The 23,066-nt window shown below is 46.9% G+C and overlaps 1 protein-coding gene across 1 annotated transcript; it reads right to left on the bottom strand.

Moving 5' to 3' along the window:
- Nucleotides 1-512: 512 nt before the first annotated feature.
- Nucleotides 513-21,657, bottom strand: JPT2 (Jupiter microtubule associated homolog 2). Its single transcript, XM_073362973.1, has 5 exons — nucleotides 21,491-21,657; nucleotides 8,482-8,630; nucleotides 6,940-7,082; nucleotides 3,670-3,718; nucleotides 513-3,060 (listed from the first exon to the last, which is right to left on the bottom strand). Exons 1-5 carry the CDS (start codon nucleotides 21,532-21,534, stop codon nucleotides 2,891-2,893), a joined length of 555 nt encoding a protein of 184 aa, XP_073219074.1. The 5' UTR covers nucleotides 21,535-21,657; the 3' UTR covers nucleotides 513-2,890.
- Nucleotides 21,658-23,066: the final 1,409 nt, after the last annotated feature.

Here is a 23,066-nt window from a genome sequence, read left to right as displayed (position 1 = left end):
CCCCAGGGACCCTGAAACCCGACTGCCTCCCAGGACCCCCTGCCCCTTATCCAACCCCCCAGCCCCCTTACCATGCTGCTCAGAGCAGCATGTCTGGGAGCTGTGCCGGAGCCAGACATGCTGCTGCACTGCCCCGCATGAGTGCACAGCCCTGCCGCCCAGAGTGCTGCCCGTGTGGTGGTGTGGCTGTGGGAGAGGGGGGACAGCAGGGGAGGGGCCGGGCATTACCCTCCTGAGCCAGGAGCTCAGGGGCCGGGCAGGACGGTCCCACGAGCCAGATGTGGCCTGTAGTTTGCCCACCTCTGCTCTAGGATAGGTTGCCTCTGCAACAGGGAGGGAGGCTGGCCTGCCACCCCATGTCAGAGGGTGGAGCACCTTTAAAATAACTGTGGTAGGAAGTAGAGGTGCTTGAGAAGGCTCACTATATTACACAAGAAATGTTATATGGAATTTGATCACAGGGTAGTTTGCGCTATAAACTAGAATGGAGACTTATTTACAGGAGTACCCAGTGAAGTAACAAAATACTGTGGTTTATTAAGAAGTCCATGATTTAACCATTAATACAAGTTCCACTCCTCTTCCTAAAAAAAAAGAAAAAGAAAAAGATGTGTCCTTATCAAACTTAAACTTGAAACACTGAGCACAGGGTGTATGCCAGTATGGGAAATGTTAGCCAAACACATGCAGACAGAAATCCATAGTAGTTTAAGACTTAGCTGGAAACTGCTGTTTAAAACACAGGCACTGTACAACTGCATCTCTCAGTATTTCAGCTCCAGTTAGTCTATAAGATATCAAGCTTTGAGTCTAAGCTCACTGACTTGCCCACAGACAAACCCTTCAATACAAAAGCTGAAGGCAGAAGAGCAGACTGGTTGGTCTTTCCTACCTGCTAACCTTTTGAAAAGCCTAGCTCATACTGGAAAGTGAAGTTAAACACTAACAAGGCAGAAGGCGACAGGGGAGCTCTTACAGACTTGATCAAATAAGCAAAATAGGAATAGCAACTAGGAAACTGCTATATTAGGGGAATATGAATCTAAAAACAGACGTATTGGGCTCACACTCCCTCAATACTGATCAGCATCCTCTTACAGCTGGAGGGGGCCAACAGCAGGAGCGCCAAGTCTCCTGTGGAAGAGGTACAGGAAGCATTAAGATTCCTGTCACTTCCACCCTACAAAAAGGGGATTTTCACTTTCGTAAGTTAAAAGGCAGCTGCAAGTCTTTGTGGTACAGTTAGTCATTCATCTTTGTTGGACACTTTAATAATCATTATGACCTCTAAGCTGGTGTAGCACTTAGCTAAGAGACAACTCTTCTGAATAGTTTGTCACAGAAATAGTTTTCAGTGAACCTGGGCTAGAACAGCTACTGGTATGTGGAGCCATTGTGTAGATAAGGCCACTTGGTCTCTGTACCTGAATAACTCCTATATGTAATGAGTTAGGTAGTTTAAAAAAATTACTATTACAAGTGGCCAACAATCTAAGCACCTAATGTTATCAAATACTGATATTTCAGATACATTTGAGGAAAGTCCAGTCAGAATTAACAACTGAAATTTGAGAGCCCTCCCCTAACCCCACATAGCTAATTGGAGAAAACAATGCACATTCTTGCAAACATAATTCAAAACAGCCACTGTGCCAGAAGAGTATTGCAGTGCTCCCTAGACTGGCCCAAGACGATGAACAGGGACTAACAGTCTTAAGATAGCTACAAGAGTATGTGTGGATGAGCAACTTGGATTGTCCACACTACCAAAGAATAACTGAGGCAGTCAAAGGCAACCCACAGCTAACAAAACAGAGGTTTCACTAACAGAGTCAGTACAGAAACAAAAAACAAAGCTACTGGGGGATACAAGCAGAACAGTTCATTATTTCTCCAAGACAGAGGGAGAAAAAAAACCCTGCAGAAGCTAAAGCATCATTACATGAAGGCTTTTAGAGGCTGGTGATGGGACACTGGCTCACTAGAGATCTCCTGGGACAGTTTCCAGAATCTAATTATACACTGCTGTAGTTTGTCAGAGTTCTTTCAATAGATGTAACTCTGCGTGCCCAAATCACCGCCCTCCCTACCAGGAAGGCTGGAGGCACCCTTGCATGACATCAGTGAAATAAGATCTTTCCAGGAGTGCCTGGATGAGACAGAACACTAGACTACAATTTTTCCTTTATCAAGAGCTAATATGTATCAGCACAGACTATTACTGAAGTGCTCCGAAAGTTTACACAACTTGATGGCTTGCGAGATTGCCACAGAATAATGAGAGTTATAAAATAATAAACCTGGGGAGGAAGCCTCTTCTTATGGCCAAGCACTAAGCAGAACTCTTCAGAACCCAGCAACACCACTTAGGATGGAGTATGTTTATATTAAAGTGGTTGCAGATCCATTTTTAGCTTCTTGAGGTTAGGATACACTGCCCAGGGGAAGAGCATCAGTTCTTGTTAGGTTCAGTTAGATGGGTGCCAGGCCTGGCACTCGAGTCCCCATCCACTGGGATGAAATTTCACCATGCTGACTGTACCTAAATGCTTAGGTCCAAGAGTCTGAGCTACTAAATGGCTGCAAGCTTAAGAGTATTTTTTTTTTAATTGCCCACCACAAAGGGACACTCCTCTTGCACCTACCTAAGCTACTGTCCCGCTGAATCCTGTGCTGTCTAGCACATAAGAGTCTTCAGTTATTTCCATAAGCACCATAACTAACAGGTTTTACAGAAGTCTTAACATCAAGATGTCCTCCATTTGGATTAGATGAGTCACTAAAGCCCCCATCCTCCTGCCTAAAACATCTGTCCCCATACAAGTGTCTGAAAACAGAAAACTCATAGATAAAGTTTCTGTGCTGACTCCATTAGTGAAAGTGAACGTTCCTAATAAAATGCAATGCTGGATTTGCCACCAGGGGGATTGAGGACTTTGTTGTGTGACCGTGGCCTTGGCCCCAGTCTGGGTTCATGATCATCTATCTTGGGGCCTGGCTCTTCTTTCCCAAGATCTCTCTTCTCGCTTCTGTCTTCCATCTGTGGTTTGTTTTCTGTAGCTGTGTGATGACAAGGGAGGTTAGAATGGTTGCACTGCAGTAATATTGCCTTTTATGCACTCATCTTCAATAGCCCTGTATATTCTTCCCTCTTTCCAACCCTAACATCCTTCCCCTACATTTATCTTCCCCCTTCACTTATGCTGCCCCTGCTCTGACAGTCTCCCTCTACGCCTGCACTTTTCCTGCTCAAGGCCTACTTCTTCCAAGACTCTCCTATCTTGTTCTCAACAATTATTTATGTTCCCCTTATAGACAAGCACAAAAATAGTCTCCTATAAAAACAGACAGACCATCTAGGAGACATTGGGAGGGCAGGTATCAAGACAGACACTTCCCATATCTAGATATCAGCTTAGCATAGGGCCCATTTTCAACACCCTACCTAAAGTGACCCAGCTTAATAGAAGAGGTTAGATGGTTATTTCAGGGTCACTTCCTATCATGTAACTGATACTGAAAGTCTGACTCCCCAGTTTGAAGTTCTATAGCCATGACCTTGCTTGACTGTGTTGTCCTGAAAACCAGGATTAGTCTTGTTCATTGTTCCTCTTTGCATACACAAAATACTCTTCACAGCATCTCAGAAAAAGGTTTCTCTTGCCTTACCTTTCAGTTCCTTTGATGCATCTCCTGCCTCTTGTAAGACAATGTGATCCTACAATAAATTCAGAACTGTTTTAGGGCTTCATAGGGTATAGGTCAACTACTACTCCACTACAAGATTTTCTTAAATCTTAGACCTAAAGGATCCTTTAAGCCAACACAATGCGATTTCTGCATTAAGAGCCAAATGCTGCAGCTGGCTCTCCATGAAGCCTCCTGCAATGGCATTGTAAGAGCAACTGTAGCATTGAGTTCGTTAAGGAGACAGTGATCCTTGTGATGGGTTCGGTTACAGAGAACCCCTTGGGACCATCACCTGATGTGCTGAGATTACCTCTGAGCCCGTTTTCTCTGCCAGTTTGGGCCTTCAGAACCCTGCCTTGTCAAGCCAGACATGCAAGCCTACTGCAACACAGAGCCAGGGTCTGAACCACATCCCCATAGCTGCAGACTTAACTGAAAACAGCTTAAGAAGTGCTCCCGTCTCCAGCACCCAGACGCCCAGTTCCCAATGGGATCCAAACTCCAAATAAATCCATTTTACTCTGTATAAAGCTTATACAGGGTAAACTCATAAATTGTCCGCCCTCTATAACACTGATAGAGAGACGTTCCCAGGAAAGCTCAGATGTGGATTGTCATCTCCCAAAGTCCATTGGTCAGTTAAGTGTTTCTTGACTGGGCAATTACTCAGAAGTTTCCTTTCTCAGGAAGCTGACCAAATACAAAAACGATACACACATACAGACAGCATAATCATAACCAGCAAATTACAACTGTTCCATAGACGCCTTACTTGACCTCCTTTGTACTAGATTTGGTGCCACTGTAGGACCTTGGTTGCAACAATGATCTATATGGTCACCGCTCATGTCAATAATGTCACAATCCCCATGTGCTCGTCACATTATGCTGGGCTGCCTGTATGTCTTACCAAGACAACTCTCTTAATATACAGAAGCAAGATATGGCAATAGTCCATTAGACCCTTAAGACTTTCTACCGTTGGATCTATATCCATTCTAGACCATTATCTTGCAACACTCTTTTCTACAAGTACCCACTGATGCCCAAAAACAGCAGCAAGTGTTCAGACCCAGAACAGCAAGCTCTTCAGTGCTCCAGTGGGTGTCTCAGCAATAAAAACATGCTCAGTGAAGTACCCAGACTAGTTTGGATTACTAAGGGTATGTCTTCACTGCCCGCCGATCCGGCGGGTAGTGCTCGATCCAGCGGGATCGATTTATTGCGTCTAGTCTAGACACAATAAATTGATCCCTGAGCGCTCTCCCATCAACTCCTGTACTCCAGCGCCACAAGAGGCACAGGCAGAGTCAATGGGGGAGTGGCAGCAGTCAACTCACCACGGTGAAGACACCACGGTAAGTCGATCTAAGTATGTTGACTTCAGCTACTTTATTCACGTAGCTGAAGTTGCATAACTTAGATAGATTGCCCCCCCCCCACTAGTGTAGACCAGGGCTGAGTCAGATGAGCCTTAAGGACAGTTTTTACCCATCCTCATATTCAGGAATCAGCTGTGATGAGCCAGCATGGCTTCAAAGGATCTCCTCACACCAAGACTGCTGCAGTCAAATCAATACAATTCATTAAAGTGCCCAGTACATCAAATCATTACTGTTCTACTGTTTCTATAATAGTTTCACCCCAGCAGAAAGGGCTGGCATGAAAATGACATTAAGAGATTTTTTTTTTTTTTTTACTTTTAACCCCCTCTTTAAAGACAGCATCACATTATCCAACAGAGTAAATTCTTTCAAGCGAGTACTCAAGCATTTCTCAATCAGTGGCTTGTGAGCTTAAAGTAGGTTGCAAGAGGGCACACACATTTGGGCTGCATGCTCTGAGGATGAGCAAGTGACTAGAATTCTACCTAAAACCCAACAGAATAATTTCATCCCCCTCCTCTTGCTGCTCTCACTGCATCCCTGCTCCATCCCAAATTACAATGCCTCATGCCACTCTCCCCACATCCAGTGATGGTCAAAATTGTGTTTCTAGAGAGTGGAGCCAACTGCACAGCAGTGCTACCCCAGAACCATCCAATACAGAGGATAGGAAGAGAGGCAAAAAACACACCCTCTAAAGTAACACCAGACCCCTGAGCAGGCATGCACCCAACCCTCAAAATTCTCAGTTTCTTCCTATGACCCAAATCCCAGAATCCCTGGGAGTCAATACTGGCAGGACTGCATAAGAGGTTGGGATAAAGAATATCACTTCTGACTCCTGCCTCAAGTTTAGTTCTATGTTCTTAAACCATATTCTAGTAACATTGGTCAACTAGAACTTTAGAAGCAATAAAGCTACTACCGTCAGTTTCCCTTCAGCAGAAATTTTAGTGGAGCACAGGTTCCATTAACACTAGTGTTTAAGGGACAGTATGTTTCCAAGACTCTCCACTCGAGAACTTTGCCAGTATGATGGCTGACTCACCCAGTGGTGCAGTTTCAACTTAAGGAAAGAGTTAACCAGCCAAGATGCAGGAGCCAATCTACTATGCAAGAACATGGTACATAAGTGGCAAATATTTACATTCTTGATTCCCCCCAGAAGAATGTTTGCTCATAGCTATGACCCTGTGTCTAATGTGATTATGCAGCCAAATAAATTGCCACATAGTAATCCTATGACTGACACAACTGTGTACCTGAATCAGTTTCCGTACAGCCCCAATTTTTGCCCAAGATCCCTAAATGGCCCCCTCAAGGATTGAACTCACAACCCTGGGTTTAGCAGGCCAATGCTCAAACCACTGAGCTATCCCTCCTGCCCCAAATTCAGCGCCTCCCAAATTTGAAGTCCGCACCACCTGGAAAAAGGAACAAGGAGATCCATCTCCTTCCAATTCCAAAAGCCTGAAATGCCTCCTGGTTGTCAGAAGACAGCCTCCTACACCTTATCTGGGTGACACAAGCACCAGTTCTCCTCTATCCAACTGAGAAAGCTTCCGGGTTCCCCCTCATACCTCCACAGTGCAACTGTACATTTTTACGTACAAAAATCTGCAATACACTGAGAACTGATGCAGCATAAATGAGTTTACTATCAAAAGTAACAAGTAACAACTTGACTAGAAGAGGGTTGTGGAGGCAGTGCTGACTAATTTTGCATTACCTGAGGCATAATGTAGGACTAACATGCCACATAGAGTTAATGTTCTGAACAAGGCTCCTATGTACTACCAGATTATAGTTAGCCCTATTAGCAGTTTTTTCTAACCCATTTTCACAGTCACAGCAGTACAGATACCTTGGGTTTGTTTGGGTGTGCTCGAACAGGGCTGGCAGGTACTGGAGACCCAAAGATATCACTTGTCTTCCCACCAGGCGGATTCATGCGTTGACGAGACTGGACAGGGCTAGGATCCTCAAAGATACCACTTCCTTTCCCCCCTGCAAGGTAACTAACAGTTACTTGGAAAAGGGTTTTAACTGTTTTGTACTTTTCCCTTCTAACTTCCTGTAAAACTTTAACTAAGGTGATTAAAAAACAGTCAAATATCCAAGTTTGAGGTTTCTGGTATCACTAACTGAATCTGTACCTTAAATCCAGAAATCCTAGAATTTTGCTTACTACAATATTCTGAAAATACTTAAGACTTTTGTCATCAGAACTCAGAAAAATCTTGGCTTTACATGTGGTAGAACTGAAGTAGTTTCTTTGTGTATGTCACCATTTCAGCTGGAAAAGTCTCTGGAATGGATCCTCCAAGTGTCGCTCCCCCTCCCTGACACTACATGGTGGCTACATTAGGAAAGAGATCTAATTCCCTACTAGGATTGGGCAACCTGATGGTATCATACCTATTCTATAGCTTAGGCCAGAAAACTACAGGCCTGAGTTCTGCCAATGCAGACACAGACTTAGACATCATCCAGTAGTTACTTTATAGTCTTGAGCACTTACATCTCAATGGCTGCAAACAGGCAGGGCTGGAAAGTTGCCTATGGTTTTAGTAACATGTTTTTTTAAAACCAAGAGCCTATAGTAAAGTCCAGTGTAGCACTCTAACTTTACTTGCCATTCTAATTCATGCTTTGTTCAATTATGTACAGTAATTTCACTTCAAATAGTAAGTTTTCATCAGTAGTTTGTACAGTTAATAGCTGCCATATTGGACTAATGGTAACTATTTACCTAATGCCCATATTTCACTGCTGGCAAGCTTATCACCACTAAAACTATCCATGTAACGAAAGCTCACACTAAATATGCAAGCAGAAACATCACCCTAGTGTATGGTTTACACAGTGCAATATCAGCTCTATTTCAAGCTTAAAAATGACTGTCCATGTCATAAGAACCCTGAAGTAGAGTAGTCTCATTGCTGCCTACAGGCAGAAAAAAAGACTACCAAAACTCTTATCCCACAGTACCTTTGTTCAATGTTTTAAGTCCTTTAAGCCTAGCAGGTGGATTAATGATTTCCCCAATCCCTATATTTAACAAGGTCAGACTGATGGTTCATCAGGAGAAAAAGTACTGTATTTTACAGCACAAATTCAGTTTAGAGCTAAACTCAGAACTCATGATTGAATGCTCCCTGATTCAGGTGTGCAGATGGGTTTAGTGCACAAGCTCAATCAGCTAGCAGTAGTGTACAGTTTACAGGGACAGCAAAAAAATGCTGTTGCATTGATATTTATCTGCTACATTGCTCAAAGTGTAACTTTGTTTCAGGATACTGAGCTGGAACATGAACTTTGTTCAAGAACCAATTATACCTGCCAACCCAGAATCAGCTATACTACTTCTCCTCAGTAGTTTCCTTGAGGAAACTGGTGTTCTCACCTGGAGGGTTTGTTCTTTTTGGAAAGTTCTGAGGTTCCTCAGCTGCTCCAAAGATGCTAGATGCCATTCTGTGTGGTCTGCTGGAAGAGGAAACTTCTTCTGTGCTCCCAAACAGATTACTAGAGCCTCCTCCAGGGGGTTTCAATACTCTGTTGTGGAACATTAACAGTTACTGACAGATGCCAACTTATCTGAAGTCTACTGCATTCAGCATGTTTGCCACACTCCTCCCCATCCCCCAAAATTAAGATTAAATTTGGTTAAAGTGCTCAGTTTTTTATACTATATAATTTGGAATTAGCAGACCAGAGTTAGGAATACTGTGTGCAGTTCTATCATTAAAAAATTCACCTAAAATTCACAAGGTCCAAACTATGACAAACGTTTGTAAGTCAACACTGAGCAGCAGTGGGGTGCCATATCTGCCTCTTCCAGAATATAAAATATTCAAAATGTTATTCTAGTAATTAGTTTGACAGTTTGATACAGATACTGGTTCTGAACAGGATATGCCTGAATATAATCCCATTGTGACATTATACTACTGTAATAATGCAGGCCTGAAGGGTTACATTCCAGAATTTGGACATAACCCTCATGTTAATACAGAGCAACATTTCCTTTGGCTTGACATTTTCTTCTATAAAAGTGTAAATTTATCTGTAGTTTCCATTTGAGCAAAGTAAACTTAGAGATAGTAAGCAAGGGAAGGAAGACCAGTATACTTGCTAAAGCAAGATTAGAGTCAGCCTTATGTTAGAGGACTTTCCCTTCACCCTCCCACTTCCCGGGTTCTTGTCACACAGACAGCAAGCAGCAAAAGACCAGAAGTCTGAAGTGCGGACAATGTGATGTTTATTGGGGTTAATTTCCAGAAAGCATGATTCCTGCATTAGTAGGAGCATGGCCAGCAGATTGAGGGAAGTTGTTATTCCCCTCTATTTGACACTGGTGAGGCCACATCTGAACCCTCTGCCAAAAGCCGCATCATCCCAAGATTGCGGGATGGTAGCGTAGTGTGACATGAAAGTATGCACTGAAGACCACATGGCAGCCCTGCAGATTTCCTGGAGAGGTACATGGGCCAGGAAGGCTGTCGATGAGGCCTGTGCCCTCGTGGAGTGAGCAGTGATGTCAGGCAGAGGAACCTATTCGACATTGGTGAGGCCTCATCTGGAGTACTGTGTCCAGTTTTGGGCCCCACACTACAAGAAGGATGTGGATAAATTGGAGAGAGTCCAGCGAAGGGCAACAAAAATGATTAGGGGTCTGGAACACATGACTTATGAGGAGAGGCTGAGGGAGCTGGGATTGTTTAGCCTGCAGAAGAGAAGAATGAGGGGGGATTTGATAGCTGCTTTCAACTACCTGAAAGGGGGTTCCAAAGAGGATGGCTCTAGACTGTTCTCAATGGTAGCAGATGACAGAACGAGGAGTAATGGTCTCAAGTTGCAGTGGGGGAGATTTAGATTGGATATTTGGAAAAACTTTCACTAAGAGGGTGGTGAAACACTGGAATGCGTTACCTAGGGAGGTGGTAGAATCTCCTTCCTTAGAGGTTTTTAAGGTCAGGCTTGACAAAGCCCTGGCTGGGAGTATTTAACTGGGAATTGGTCCTGCTTCGAGCAGGGGGTTGGACTAGATGACCTTCTGGGGTCCCTTCCAACCCTGATATTCTATGATTCTAGGATTCTAACCCTCGCCAGGTCATAACAAGTGCGGATACATGCTGTAATCTAGGAGGAGATCCGCTGGGAAGAGACTGGCAAACCTTTCATCCGGTCTGCTATAGCAATGAACAACTGGGTTGTCTTGCAGAACAGCTTCGTGCAGTCGATATAGAAAGCATGTGCCCTCCTGCTATCAAGGAAATGCAGCTGCTGTTCATGGGGGCTGTTGTGTGGTTTCAGATAGAAGACTGGCAGGAAGATGTCCTGGCTAACATGGAAGTGGGAGACCACCTTGGGAAGAAAGGCCAGGTGAGGTCTAAGTTGCATCTACCTTGTCTTTATGAAAGAGAGCGTACAGAGGCTCAGACATGAGGGCCCACAGCTCAGACACGCAGCGCGCCGATATGATAGCCACCAGGAAGGCAACCTTCCAAGAGAAGTAAAAGGAGCAAACAAGAAGCTAACGGCTTGAAGGGAGGGCCCATGAGGCGAAAGAGGACTAGGTTGAGATCTCAGGCTGGAACAGGGGGCTTCTTCGGGGGAAATGTATCTTTTCCAGACCTTTCAGGAAACATCCCACAATGGGGTGCGTGAACACCAAGCATCTGGAATCACCTGGGTGAAACGCCAAGATGGCCACAAGGTGGACCTTGAAAGAACCAAACACTTGTCTTTGAGGTACAGAAGATTGTCTAGGATACAAGGGATGGGAGCCTGGAGTGGGAGCACTGCCTTTGGGCACACCAGCTAGAGAACCTCTTCCATTTCGCCCTGCATGTGACCCTAGTAGACAGCTTGTGGCTCTCCAGAAGGACCTGCCTCACTGGGTCCAAACAGGGCAAGCTCAGCCTGGTTCAGCTACCGATTCTCCAGTGCATGAGGTGGAGCGACTGAAGGTCCGGGTGAAGGAGGCGACCGTGGTTCTGTGAAATGAGGTCGGGAGTGAGAAGTAGCCGTATCGGTGACTGGACTGACAAGTCCATGAAGGTGAGGTACCAGCACTGGTGCAGCCAAAGTGGGGCCACCAGTAGGATGTCCGCCTTGTCCCTGCGGACCTTGAGAAGCACTTTGTGGATGAGTGGGAATGGTGGGAAAGTGTATTGCAGCTGACCGGACCATGGAATCATGAATGTATCTGCAATCAAGCCTGGACTGTGGCTCCTGAAGAAGCAAAAGGCTGGGCACTTCCTGTTGGCCAGTGTGGCAAACAGGTAGATTCAGGGGAACCTTCCGCTGTGAAAGATGGAATGGATGATGTCCGGGAGAATTGACCACTCGTGCATGGGGAAATGTCTGCTCAAGCTGTCCGCCACCATGTTCTAAACACCCAGCAGGTACGAGGCCTGGAGAAGAATGGAGTGGGCTAGGCAGAATTCCCACAGTAGGAGGGCTTCCTGACAGAGAGGAGATGATTGGGCTCCACCTTGCCTGTTTATATAAAACATGGTCATGGTATTGTCCATCAATGCCGCTACGCAGTGGCCCTGAAAGCAGGACAGAAAAGCTTTGCAGGTGAGGCGAATCGCCCTGAGTTCTTCGGTGTTGATATGTAGAGCCAGTTCCTCTACCAGCCATAAGCTCTGAGTTGTCAGGCTTCTGAGATGCGCTCCCCAGCCCAAAGCGGAGGAGTCTGTTACCAAAGCCAAAGTGGGTTGGGGAGGGTGGAAAGGAATCCCTGCGCCTACCATGTGGGAATCTAGCCACCACATAGGGGATCAAGGGTTTGCCTCAGGATGGTAAGCACCATGTCCAGGCTGTCGCGGCACGGGTGGTACACAGACACTAGACACGCCTGCAAAGGCCTGAGACATAACCTGGCATGTTGAACCATGTAAGTGCAGGATGCCAGATGGCCTAGCAGTCTGAGACACTGTCTTGCTGTGGTGGTGGGGAAGCTGCAAAGGGTGCTGATTATCTGCGAGAGGGCCAGGTGACGCGTCTCTGGCAGGAATGCTCTCGCTTGATTTGCATCCAGAACCGCTCCGATGAACTCTATTCTTGGAGTTGGAGTGAGCATGAATTTGCTGACATTGAGAATGATACCCAAGTTCAAACGTGTCTGACCATTTGCACCTGCGATTCCACCTGCTGATGGGAGCGGCCCCAAAGAAGCCAGTTGTCCCGGTAAGGGTAGACATGCAAATGGTGGCAGCAAAGAAGACCTGCCACGCATTTGGTGAAGATGCGAGGAGCTGTGCACAGTCTGAATGGGATGGCCGTGAACTGGTAATGCACCTTGTTCACCACAAAGCAGAGGAACGGTCTGTGAGCCCGGGTGACAGATATGTGAAAGTAAGCGTCCTTCATACCGAGGGCGGCGTACCAGTCTCCCAGGTCCAGGGAAGGGATGATTGTGCTCAGTGAGACCATAAGGAACTTCAAGCTGACTATGAACTTGTTGAGCTCCTGTGGGTCCAGGATGGGCCTGAGGCCCCCCTTTGCTTTGGGGACAAGAAAGTATCAGGAGTAGAAACCCTTGCCTTTGAACTTCTGGGGGGACCTCCTCCACCGCTCCTACAGGAAACTCTGGACCTCCTAGATGAGAAGGTGCTCATGAGAGGGGTCCCTGAAGAGGGACGGGCAAGGGGGATGGGGAGGAGCAGAAGTGGATAGAATATTCTGCCTTTACCATGCAGAGCACCCACCGGTCTGATGTAATGAGGGACCATGCACGATAGAAGTGGGATAAACTGTTCAGGAAAGGAGGATGAATGGCCAGGTTGTGGACTGGTAATCTGTCCTTGTGCACACTTTCAAAAGGGGCGCTTAGGGCCCGGAGGGGGTTTGGGTTGTCCCTGGACCTGCCCAGAGGGAGGGCGTGACAGCTTGTGCTGACTATATGTGTTTCTCCTGCGGGAGAAGTCCTGTTTGGGTCTGGGGGAAAGACCACTGTTGGGTGGTCTGTGGTTTAAAGGACTTCCTTTGGGTCGTTGGAGTGTGCATGCCAAGGGACTTAATTGTATTCTGGGTGTCCTTTAGGCTATGCAGTCTGGAATTTGTTTGTTCAGCAAATAGGCCCTGTCCATCAAAGGGAAGGTCCTGTATTGTTTGCTGAACCTCTGAGGGAAGACCAGAGGATTGGAGCCAGGCGTTGCGCCTCATTGCAATCCCAGATGCCAGAGTACATGCTGCAGAGTCCGTGGCCTTGGAGGGAAGTCTGGGCAACAGCCCTGCTCTCCTACACAATGGCCCCCAACTCCACTCGTGACTCAGAGGGGAGAAGCTCTTTAAACTTCAGGATTGAGGACCACAAGTTGCAGTAGTATCTGCTCAGGATCACAAGTTGATTAGCGATCCTGAGAGAGAGACCCACCCCCCATGGAATAAATTTTCCTTCCAAACAAATCAAGTTATTTAGCGTCTCTTGATTTGGGAGCGGGGGCCTGCTGACCCTGCCTCTCTTCTTCATTTACCGCCTCCACCACAAGAAAGCATGAGGAAGGGTGGGTGAAAAGATACTTGTATCCCTTAGTGGGAACAAAGTATTTAGGCTCAGCCCCTTTGGCCGTTGGGGGCAATGGAGGCAGGCATTTGCCAAACAGTCTTGGCGTTAGACTGAATAGACTTTATGATGGGTAAGGCCACCCTACAGGCCCCTCTGGTGCCACGATGTCCACCATAGGGTCTTCCTCTCTGACCACCTCCTCCACCTGGAGGTTCATATTCAGGGCCACCTTTTGGAGAATTTCCTGTAGGGCCCTGTAGTCCATGGGTGGTGGTCCAGATGTGGAAGTGCCCGCCACCATGTCATCAGGGGACAATGAGGAAGAAGCCACTGGCAGAACCGGTTCTGTGGCAGCCTCTTGATCCTCAGGGGCCAGGTCCTCACGAGCACCGGCTTTAGCTTCCACATGGGACTGGGTCCAGGTCCTGAGGTGGGCAGCTAAGGGTTGCCTGTGGGAGGCGAGATCCTAAATGGGAAGGCAGAGGGACGCCAGGAGGGGCACCCTGGGCCTCGTGGTACACCCAAGGAGTCCAGGATTGCCACTGGGGCACTGAAGCATTCTGCCTTAGGCTCCCCTGCCATGATCTGGGCATCTCAGATGCTCCTGCTGCCCTACCAATCTGAGGGAGGGTGATCTCGAGCAGGAAGGCCAAGAGGGAGTGGTGCGAGACTGCACCAGGGAGGCATCCTCCTCTGAGGGACCGTGAAGGGTAGCGTGGGTCTTGATGTTTACTGGTACCACAGTACAGGGTGGTCCTGCTGCGAGGAGTGACTGCAGGATGTGGAGCGGTGCCGCGACATGGGGAGCGATGCTGCGATGTACAGCAGTACCACAATCAAGGACAATGTCGAAGCGGAGACTGCTGCCATGAGCGGGATTGGGAGTGGTGCCGTGTTGGGGAGCGGTGCCTGGAATGTGCAGGCTGAGGTCGGAGCTGAGAGTGGTGCCGTGAGGTCACAGAGCGAGACCCGACCTCTAGCGGGACCACAACCTATCCCCTGATGACCACCTCGAGCGGGAGTGGCTCCAAGGATCAGGGCTGCGAGACTAGTGCCGCGAGTGGGACCAGCACGGGGCATAGGTGCGATGCTGGGACTCAGGGTGCGAGGTTTGGAGTCCTGGCACCAGAGATCCTGGTCGGGGGGGGGGGGGGGCAGACGGTCCAAACATGCCAGCTTGCCCTTGGACAGTAACATGCCTTGAGGAAGTGGGGGCCTTGAGGTTGGAAACTTGGGCGCAGTCATCTCTATGAGCCCCCTAGCGGCTTCGAAAGCGTCCAGAGTGGAAGGCATCATGACCTCCGCCACCTGCGGCCGTGGTGAGTCCAGGAGCGCGGGGCATCCTGGGGAGACAGGGGCCCGCGATGATTGTGCCTGGCCCTAGAGTCTGTTGGCCATAGACCCGTTCCCTGCACCGTGCCCTTCCAGGGGTGCAGTGTCCATGGCAGGCTGCTGGGGGGACTTCCCCTTGGCCTGTTTCTTACAGGCAGCCAGTGAGTGAGAGCGGTGCTGGGGAAAACGCTTCTGGGACCCGGGGGACCAGCAGCCCCTGGGTTGGCGTGCCAAGTCCTTTCTCGGTACCGCAGACGGCACCGCAGGAGGAGCACTCTGCACCGAGGCACTTGGGGCCGGGTCCTGCTGCGGACAGAGGGCTGACTCCATAAGGAGTTGCTTTAGACGAATGTCCCTCTCTTTCCTGGTGTGAAGCTCGAAGGCCTTGCAGACCTTGCACTTGTCCAGGAGAAGCCCATCAATCAGACACGGGAGGCAGGAGTCGTGGAGGTGACCCATGGGCATAGGCTTAGTGCAGGAACTACAGTGTTTGAAGCCCTGGGACGGCATGCTCCGGAGCCCTGCAGGGCGCGTGTTGGAGGGGAATCACCCTCAACCGCTAAAGACTACAATTAACAACTAAGTGAGAACTATTAACTAACAATGAGTAACTATGTACAAAGATTAGCAGAAGAGCTAGGGATTAGTGGGACACTTGCGAGCAAGAGACAACTATTCCAACAACTGTCACTGGCGGTAAGCAGGAACTGAAGGAAGGTCGGGCCAACAGGGTCATATACAGAGCGCCATACCGGCGCCACTCCAGGGGGCTCCACAGCCAGCCCGACAGGTAGCTGCTAGGGAAAAGTTTTCCAACAGCTGTGGATGTGGCACACGCACACCTAACTGGTATTGATATGAGTAAGAACTCGAAGAAGAACTGGGCTTGCTTAATCTGCAGAAGAGAAGAGTGAGGGGGGATTTGATAGCAGCCTTCAACTACCTGAAGGGGGGTTCCAAAGAGGATGGAACTCAGCTGTTCTCAGTGGTGGCAGATGACAGAACAAGGAGAAATGGTCTCAAGTTGCACTAGGTTGGCTATTAGGAAACACTATTTCACTAGGAGGGTGGTGAAGCACTGGAATAGGTTACCTAGGGACGTGGTGGAATCTCCATCCTTGGAGGTTTTTAAGGCCCGGCTTGACAAAGCTATGGCTGGGATGATTTAGTTGGGGTTTGGTCCTGCTTTGAGTAGGGGGTTGGACTAGATGACCTCCTGCGGTCTCTTCCAACCCTAATCTTCTGTTATTCCAATTTTCCCACCCACTTCCTGTTTTACCCCAGTTTATATAGTAATATTCTCAGCTATACATTAACCAATCATTTTACTGAAACTGAACCAATTCTCTAACCAATTATATCCCACTATCCTAATTAACTTACACCTAGCAAAATTAATTATACAGCGGACAGAAACAATTAGAGAACCAGACAGATTAACAATAGAAAAGTGGGGGGCCATAAAGATAAAACAATATGGAAATGAAGGTTTCACAACCCCTGATAAGTGATTTCTTGCCAGACAGGATGCTATCAAACTAAGTTTTCCTTAACTATCTTAAGATCTGTTTCTTTATATGGTGGTGATGGGCACTATCAGGACAGGATCGTCTACCTAACAGCCCAATACCACCTTATTTCAATGTGACTGGTTTGGAATGTGAGGATATGACCATATGCTTTCCAGCTTATGGCTGCCCCTGCTGCTTAGCCAGAGGCCTTAACCTAGAACAAGGCTTCAGACTATCCTAGTGAGAGAAGGCCCATACAACAGGCGCACTTGTGAGTCTGATTCTTTGTTTTATACCTCTATAACTAGCTAAGAGACACAAATACACCTAAGTTCTTAAAGTATAAGCCTTTAAAGGCAGGCCTGAATATCTATATTCTAACACCCTATACACCCTGTGCATCATCAATTCTGCTTAGTTTGTGCTGTGACTGGATGAACAGAACAGTGCTTTTCAAGAATGAGGCAGCATTTAGTTCTATCCCATTTAAATAATGTTGTCCCAGTGGAGTCTTAGTTTGGCTACATCACACTAAGAGTCACCTACTACAATTTAACTGTTCAAACTGCACCCTGCCGATGGAAGCTTATTCTCAAGCAAATTGCAATTTCAGTCAGAGTTTGTAGCGCAGTGCTCTAGCTTTTGATTTGAATTAACTTGCTATTTCTTTATATGCAGTGTGTAACTAGATGCTAATGTCCTATTTCTGAACTTTGTTTAACTACACATGGATGCTTTGATATCTCGAGCATGGCTAAAATGATTTAACTAAAGTCTGATTTAAACAAATGATTAGCTGTTGCTACTTTTTCTTTCTTCTAATGTCATAGTCTTAAAATTAGAAACCAGATGGTTAATACAATCAGTGTGACAGAGGCAAGAATTTCCTCATTGTTAGAATTTCAGATTTTACACAGAGTTTCTTATTAAAAAAGAATCTTCAGCTCTGATCCTGTACACATTTATACACCCTTATTTGAGATCAGTATGACTGCTTGTGTATTTAATACCTGAATTCCTGTTAACACTTAGAAGCCTCAGTCACGGAACAAGAACCTGTTGCACTAGGTGCTGTACAAACAGAACAAAGATGGGCCCTGTCCCAAAGTGCTTACAATAAGTGTTTTCAGGGCCTTAAAATGCTTATCTATGTCAAGACATTAGGTCCAGGGCCTTGTTAGCCTCCTCTGTGGGAAAGCCACCAGAAACCTCAGAACACTAAGGTGATAAGCTTTGCTCTATCTGCAGCACACACTACCTTTTGATATATTAAGGATCCACAAATCAAGAAAGCTGAAATACTTCAGGGTTTGGAATGGCACCAGACATCTTTTGGATGAAGTGGTTTAAAAGGAGAAGACCAAGGCCAAGACTTAAGAGTCTAATTTCAGGCACCCATTTTTAAGTCCATATTTTAGGCACCTAAACAAACTAACCTGTTTTTCAAAGTGCTGAGCACCCAACAGCACCCACTGCTCTGAATAAAGGTATTTTTAATACTTTGTTCTTTGCCTACAGCAGTTTGTAAAATTTAGATAAGATATCTTATCCATAGGGACACTGAAGTCAGTGGCTGAAATAGGATAAAGTTTATAATTAAACTGAAATGGCACTGAGCACAAATTTTCAAGTTAAATTGAGGCTAACTTTAAAAAAAAAAGAGCGCCAGGTGATAGTTAATTCCACTTTATATAAGTTTTTGTCCCATACATCTTTTTTTGGTTGACCAAAACCATCTACAGAACAGAATGGCTAGTGGTTATTTGTGATGTTCCAGGAGCAATAGGAGACTAAAAGGAAGTCTGAATCAACAAAAATTTCATAAAGTTAACCTTCAAACTGCATCAGACTTTTTGCCAGAGCTCTTTTGGTGTCTTTATGTCAGTTTTTCTGCTACAATTCCAATTTAAAGTTGGAAATAAGAGCAAGCATTTCAGCCCTAGGCCATGTAAAAACTTCTTAAACTAGAAAATTTGTGACCCCATCACCAAAGATCAGACTCCATTAACCATTCGAGGGTTTACAGTGGACAGATGTAGTCCAGTGAAAGTCAAGCTTTCAACAAAGAGAATGCAGCCATAAGAAGACTGCAGCAAGGGAGACAGGAATGAGTGCATGGAGAGGTGGTTATAGTAGAATCAGATTAGTGAAGCCTAGCAACAAGCTCCAACAGCTAGAGCTTGCCCCTGGAGTAGTAAGTCCGTAGCTTTATCTATGTCTAGGTCAGCTGCCTTTACCTCTTACGTTTGAGTAACAAGTTTATCTTGTACAAGAAAGGGGCCGCATCAGCAATGTGATGGAACCCAGAGCAGCAGAAAGGAAAAGTTAGCATGTTACACAGTATGCTTTAGTTGGGAATTGTGGGAAAAGACAAGAATCTATGGAGGTTACGACTAACCATAGGGACATTTCTCCTTATGATGCAGTTCTTTCCCCTTTACCACCAAGTGCCTCCAGATCTTGAAACAAATGTCATCATCTAGTTCATAGCCTAAATTAAGGGTTTTTTGTTTGTTTGTTTTTTTAAATCTCAGAATGCTTGAAAGGAAGAGTAACTGCAAGAGCCTCATTCCACTCTAAATTATGTTTTACCTCAGCTAAGTGTTTACTGCAATGCATCTCCTTCATATGGATAAGACAATACTGTCCGATTCCAATACTGCAGACACAAATGAAGATATGAAAGAGCCTGTTTCTATGCTGTGTATGATAAAAGCAACATCTAACCCAAGCAACAGGTAACAGTCTATTTTCAGTGCAGCACCTCATAGCCTGCTGCCAGGTATCCATTTCTATGAAGCTTGACTTCAGTTACACAAATTAAATGTCAGCATTTCAGATCTCCTGAAAAGGGAAGTAGCTCCAGTTTGTTACAAGGGGTGGGGGGAAAAAAAGCAGAAAGTTCCCCTTTTGTGTTCAGAGCAATTTCTTCCATCAAATCAAGCCTCAGTTGCATTTTGCTTTTTGTTTTCACCCATTTCATTAATTTTTTTTTTTTTTTTACACTTCCTAGTATCACTGTGAAGGCCAGTTTACTGAACCCCTTCCATTTGCTGTGATTTTTAGCTACAGACTCAAACACAACAGGTAAGGCCTTTTGCTCATGATGTAGCAGGTTCAAGTTTAAGGTTGAATTTGTCACAACACTAAGCTAATCAGTTCTCCAGCTGGGTGAGCTATATTTTTCTAGCTATTTTAAAAAGAACTAAACTGCAATCAAAATATACATAAGAAAGCCATGTTAGAAAGAGTCCGCTTTATCTCAGTGCTCTATTTACACAAAGCCAAGTTATGGCTTGAGGTCACCTGAGTGACCAAAAACCATAACACGGGACCTGGGGGAGGGATTTCTGTGAAGAAGAGCATATGAGGACATACCAAGACACTAATGGAGCCAGTTAAATGATTTACTTTTTGTGGTCTTGTTCTTTATAAGAACTATAGCACTTTTATGTAAGATTTTGCCTTCCCAACACAGTGTAAACACTGCCACAATACAGATTGTTCCTGCAACCACAGTTTCATGGTTTCCTGTTAGAAGAGTTCATCCCTGCAGTCCAAACTCCATGCAGCAATACAGCCTATGAGTTACAAAGAAAACAGTTCCCAAGCTGCCAAACCTGAAAACAGAAAACTCTTCAGGGGTTACACTGAGCGTGCAGTTTTCATGGCAGCCCTTCAAAATTCAAGTTATAGCTTATTTTGGACTTTGAAAGTTAGATAAACTGAAAGGGGCCTCATAATTTTATAATTAAAAAAAGAAAAGAAAACTGAACTGCAAATTAAAAAGTAAAACTAGTCTCCTTCCATCACATCACAGAGCCACGTGGCCCTATTGCAAAGGAAGGAGAAGTGCAGACACATTGTAAGGGTATTTGCTCACAAAAAAATGCAACGCCCACTTAAATAAAGTTGGTATTGCACGGGATCCCTCCCGTGCAGCATCCGATGAAGTGAGCTGTAGCTCACAAAAGCTTATGCTCAAATAAATTGGTTAGTCTTAAGGTGCCACATGTACTCCTTTTCTTTTTGCGAATACAGACTAACATGGCTGCTACTCTAAAACTTGGGATCCCTCCAGAGACATATACCAAACAGCATGATCTGGACCCCTTCCACAAGCCAGCCTAAGTTAAACCTGTAGAGGGAAGGTTTCAGAGTAGCAGCTGTGTTAGTCTGTATTCGCAAAAAGAAAAGGAGTACATGTGGCACCTTAAGACTAACCAATTTATTTGAGCATAAGCTTTCATGAGCTACAGCTCACTTCATCGGATGCAACCAATTTTCTTTCTGTAGAGGGAAGTGGCACCAGATAGCCTGGCCCTTCTTCTAGGACTAGAATCCATCCTGGGAACCAGTGAGGGGCAGAGTATCTGACTCTCCTCCCAGCAGTGTAATTCTCCATGGAAAGACTCCAGCAAGGAGTGGGGTCAGGATCCCTAGTCACTGAGGCTCACATTACCAGGCTTTGGCGGCGGGTGTGATCCAGGCAGTCACGAGAGACGGGACGTTCTCCAGCACACAGAACACATGTTTACACTGTCCAGCACAATAGGACCCCATTCCATATAGCAGCCTGCAAATGCTCCTGTAATCTGAACTACTGGACCTTCCCATCCTCCCGCCACCCCACGCCCAGCCCAGTGCACCACAGGCCCCCATACAAACCAAGCACCCGGCCCCTTTAAACGAGAACGAGCACTCACCTCGCCCCCTCCAGGCAGCCCTTTGGGACCAACCAGAGACACCGAGGAAGTGCAAGGTCACCCAGCCTTGCCCACGTTCACACGCAGGAGCCCGGGGAACAGAACCCAGACGTCCTGCCTCCGCCCCTGGCGGCAGGGGAAGGGGGTATGGGGACCACCCCCGAAGGGGAGGAAGGGGAGTATGGGCGCCGTCTCCGGAGCGACCCCGCAGCCTACGCCCGCCCATAAGGAGGCCTCCCCAGTCCCCAGGGCCGCTCCCCGCCACCCCCGCAGGGCAGAAGCCTGCGCCCCGCCCTGGGGAAGGCAGGGCCCCGCCACCACCCTTGAGCCGGCCACCCCAAGTACCTAGAGCTGGGCTTGGCGGATTCGGCCTCCGGCCCCTGGAACATAGCAGCAGCGGGCCAAGGGACGGTTCTCTGCTGACTCGGCTCCACAGCCCGCTCTCGCGGGTTGAGCTCGGTCCGGCCGCCTAGACAACAGGTAGCGCCCCGGCCCGCCCTGCTAACCCATTGGCTGATCTGTACGCCAATCTCATCGAGCCGCCTACCATACGCTACACACTCCCACAAGAACCCGCCCACCAGACCTGGGAGGGAAGCTTTAAAACACCCGCTCCGTGACTCACGCTGCCCCCCTGCCCATTGGAGCAGTCACCTGCCATTCAGGAAAAGCTGCGGGGCCATTGGGCAAAGTGTGGGGCTAGAAACAGGAGGGCAACCCTTGATATTTAACGGGACAGGTCTAGGCACTTCACCCTTTCTCTGTTCCTTAAGGAAGGCCTGTCCCTAGGATTCATCCCCAGCCTGCCCGGGCTATCTGGAGCCACACTGGGCCATAGATTAGGGTGCCCAGATAGCAAGTATGAAAAATCAGGACAGAGTGTAGGAGGTAATAGGCACTTATATAAGAAAAAGCCCAAATATCAGGACTATCCCTATAAAATCAGGACATCTGGTCACCCTACCCTGGATACAGGAGACATCAGGTGAGTGAGGCAATATCTTTTATTGGACCAACTTCTGCTAGTGAGATACAAGCCTGGGGTAGCTAAAAGCCTTGTCTCTCACACCAGCAGAAGTTGCTTCAATAAATGATATTGTCTCACACATTGTCTCCCTAATATCCTAGGTGAGGCCCAGATCCCAGCCTGGCGTGCTTGGGCCGAGGCAAGGCCTGCTGAAGCATCTCTGGGGTTACCCCTACCCATCCCAGTTGGGCCTACTCCTTCAGGGGCAGTTGATGTTGCTCCATCCCTGGCAGGGGTAGTAGAGAAGGCTGTTCCCAGCATCTGCTCCAGTGATCACAGTGGCCAAGAGTTGCAGTTTCTATGGCTTGAAGCTCTGCGTGGAAGCATAGGACTGTTCTGAAAACAAGTATGGGGTTCTACAGTTGTATCACCCTGAAGCCCATATCAAACATGCTCCATTAGCAAGTAAAAATTTTTCTATTCTATCTCCTAGCCCTCCAGTACTCACTGTAAAGCTTAACCTTATTTTACATTTCACCATTATTAGTAAAGATTGGGTAGGCTAAATTATACCCTTAGTGAACCTATGCCGCTCCATTGTCTTTGAACAGGTATGGAAGAATATTCATGACTTACTCCCCTCTTACCCTGTGTCTTCTCTTTGGTACTGACCATAATAAGTAAAAACATGTCAATAGGAGCTGCAGGGGCAGCACTTGGGGTGGGGGCGGCTTGCAGAGCGGAGCCCCCGGCTGCCCCTATGTGTAGGAGCCAGAGTAGGGCCATGCCGCTGCTTCCAGGAGCCACATGGAGTGGCCCCTGACCCTGCTCCCCACTTGGAGTGCTAGAGCAGGGCAAGCTCCAGACCTGCTCCCCAGTGCGAGTTTGAGAGACAGATTAAAACAGCAGGTGGTCCAGATGCGGTCCATAGTTTGCCCACCCCGGTCTAGTTCA

This window comes from Lepidochelys kempii, chromosome 10 (genome assembly GCF_965140265.1).
Source record: "Lepidochelys kempii isolate rLepKem1 chromosome 10, rLepKem1.hap2, whole genome shotgun sequence".
In the NCBI taxonomy this organism is placed as follows: domain Eukaryota; kingdom Metazoa; phylum Chordata; order Testudines; family Cheloniidae; genus Lepidochelys; species Lepidochelys kempii.
Note: the sequence above shows the minus strand (reverse complement) of the source record. Positions and strands in the feature narration are given on the sequence as shown.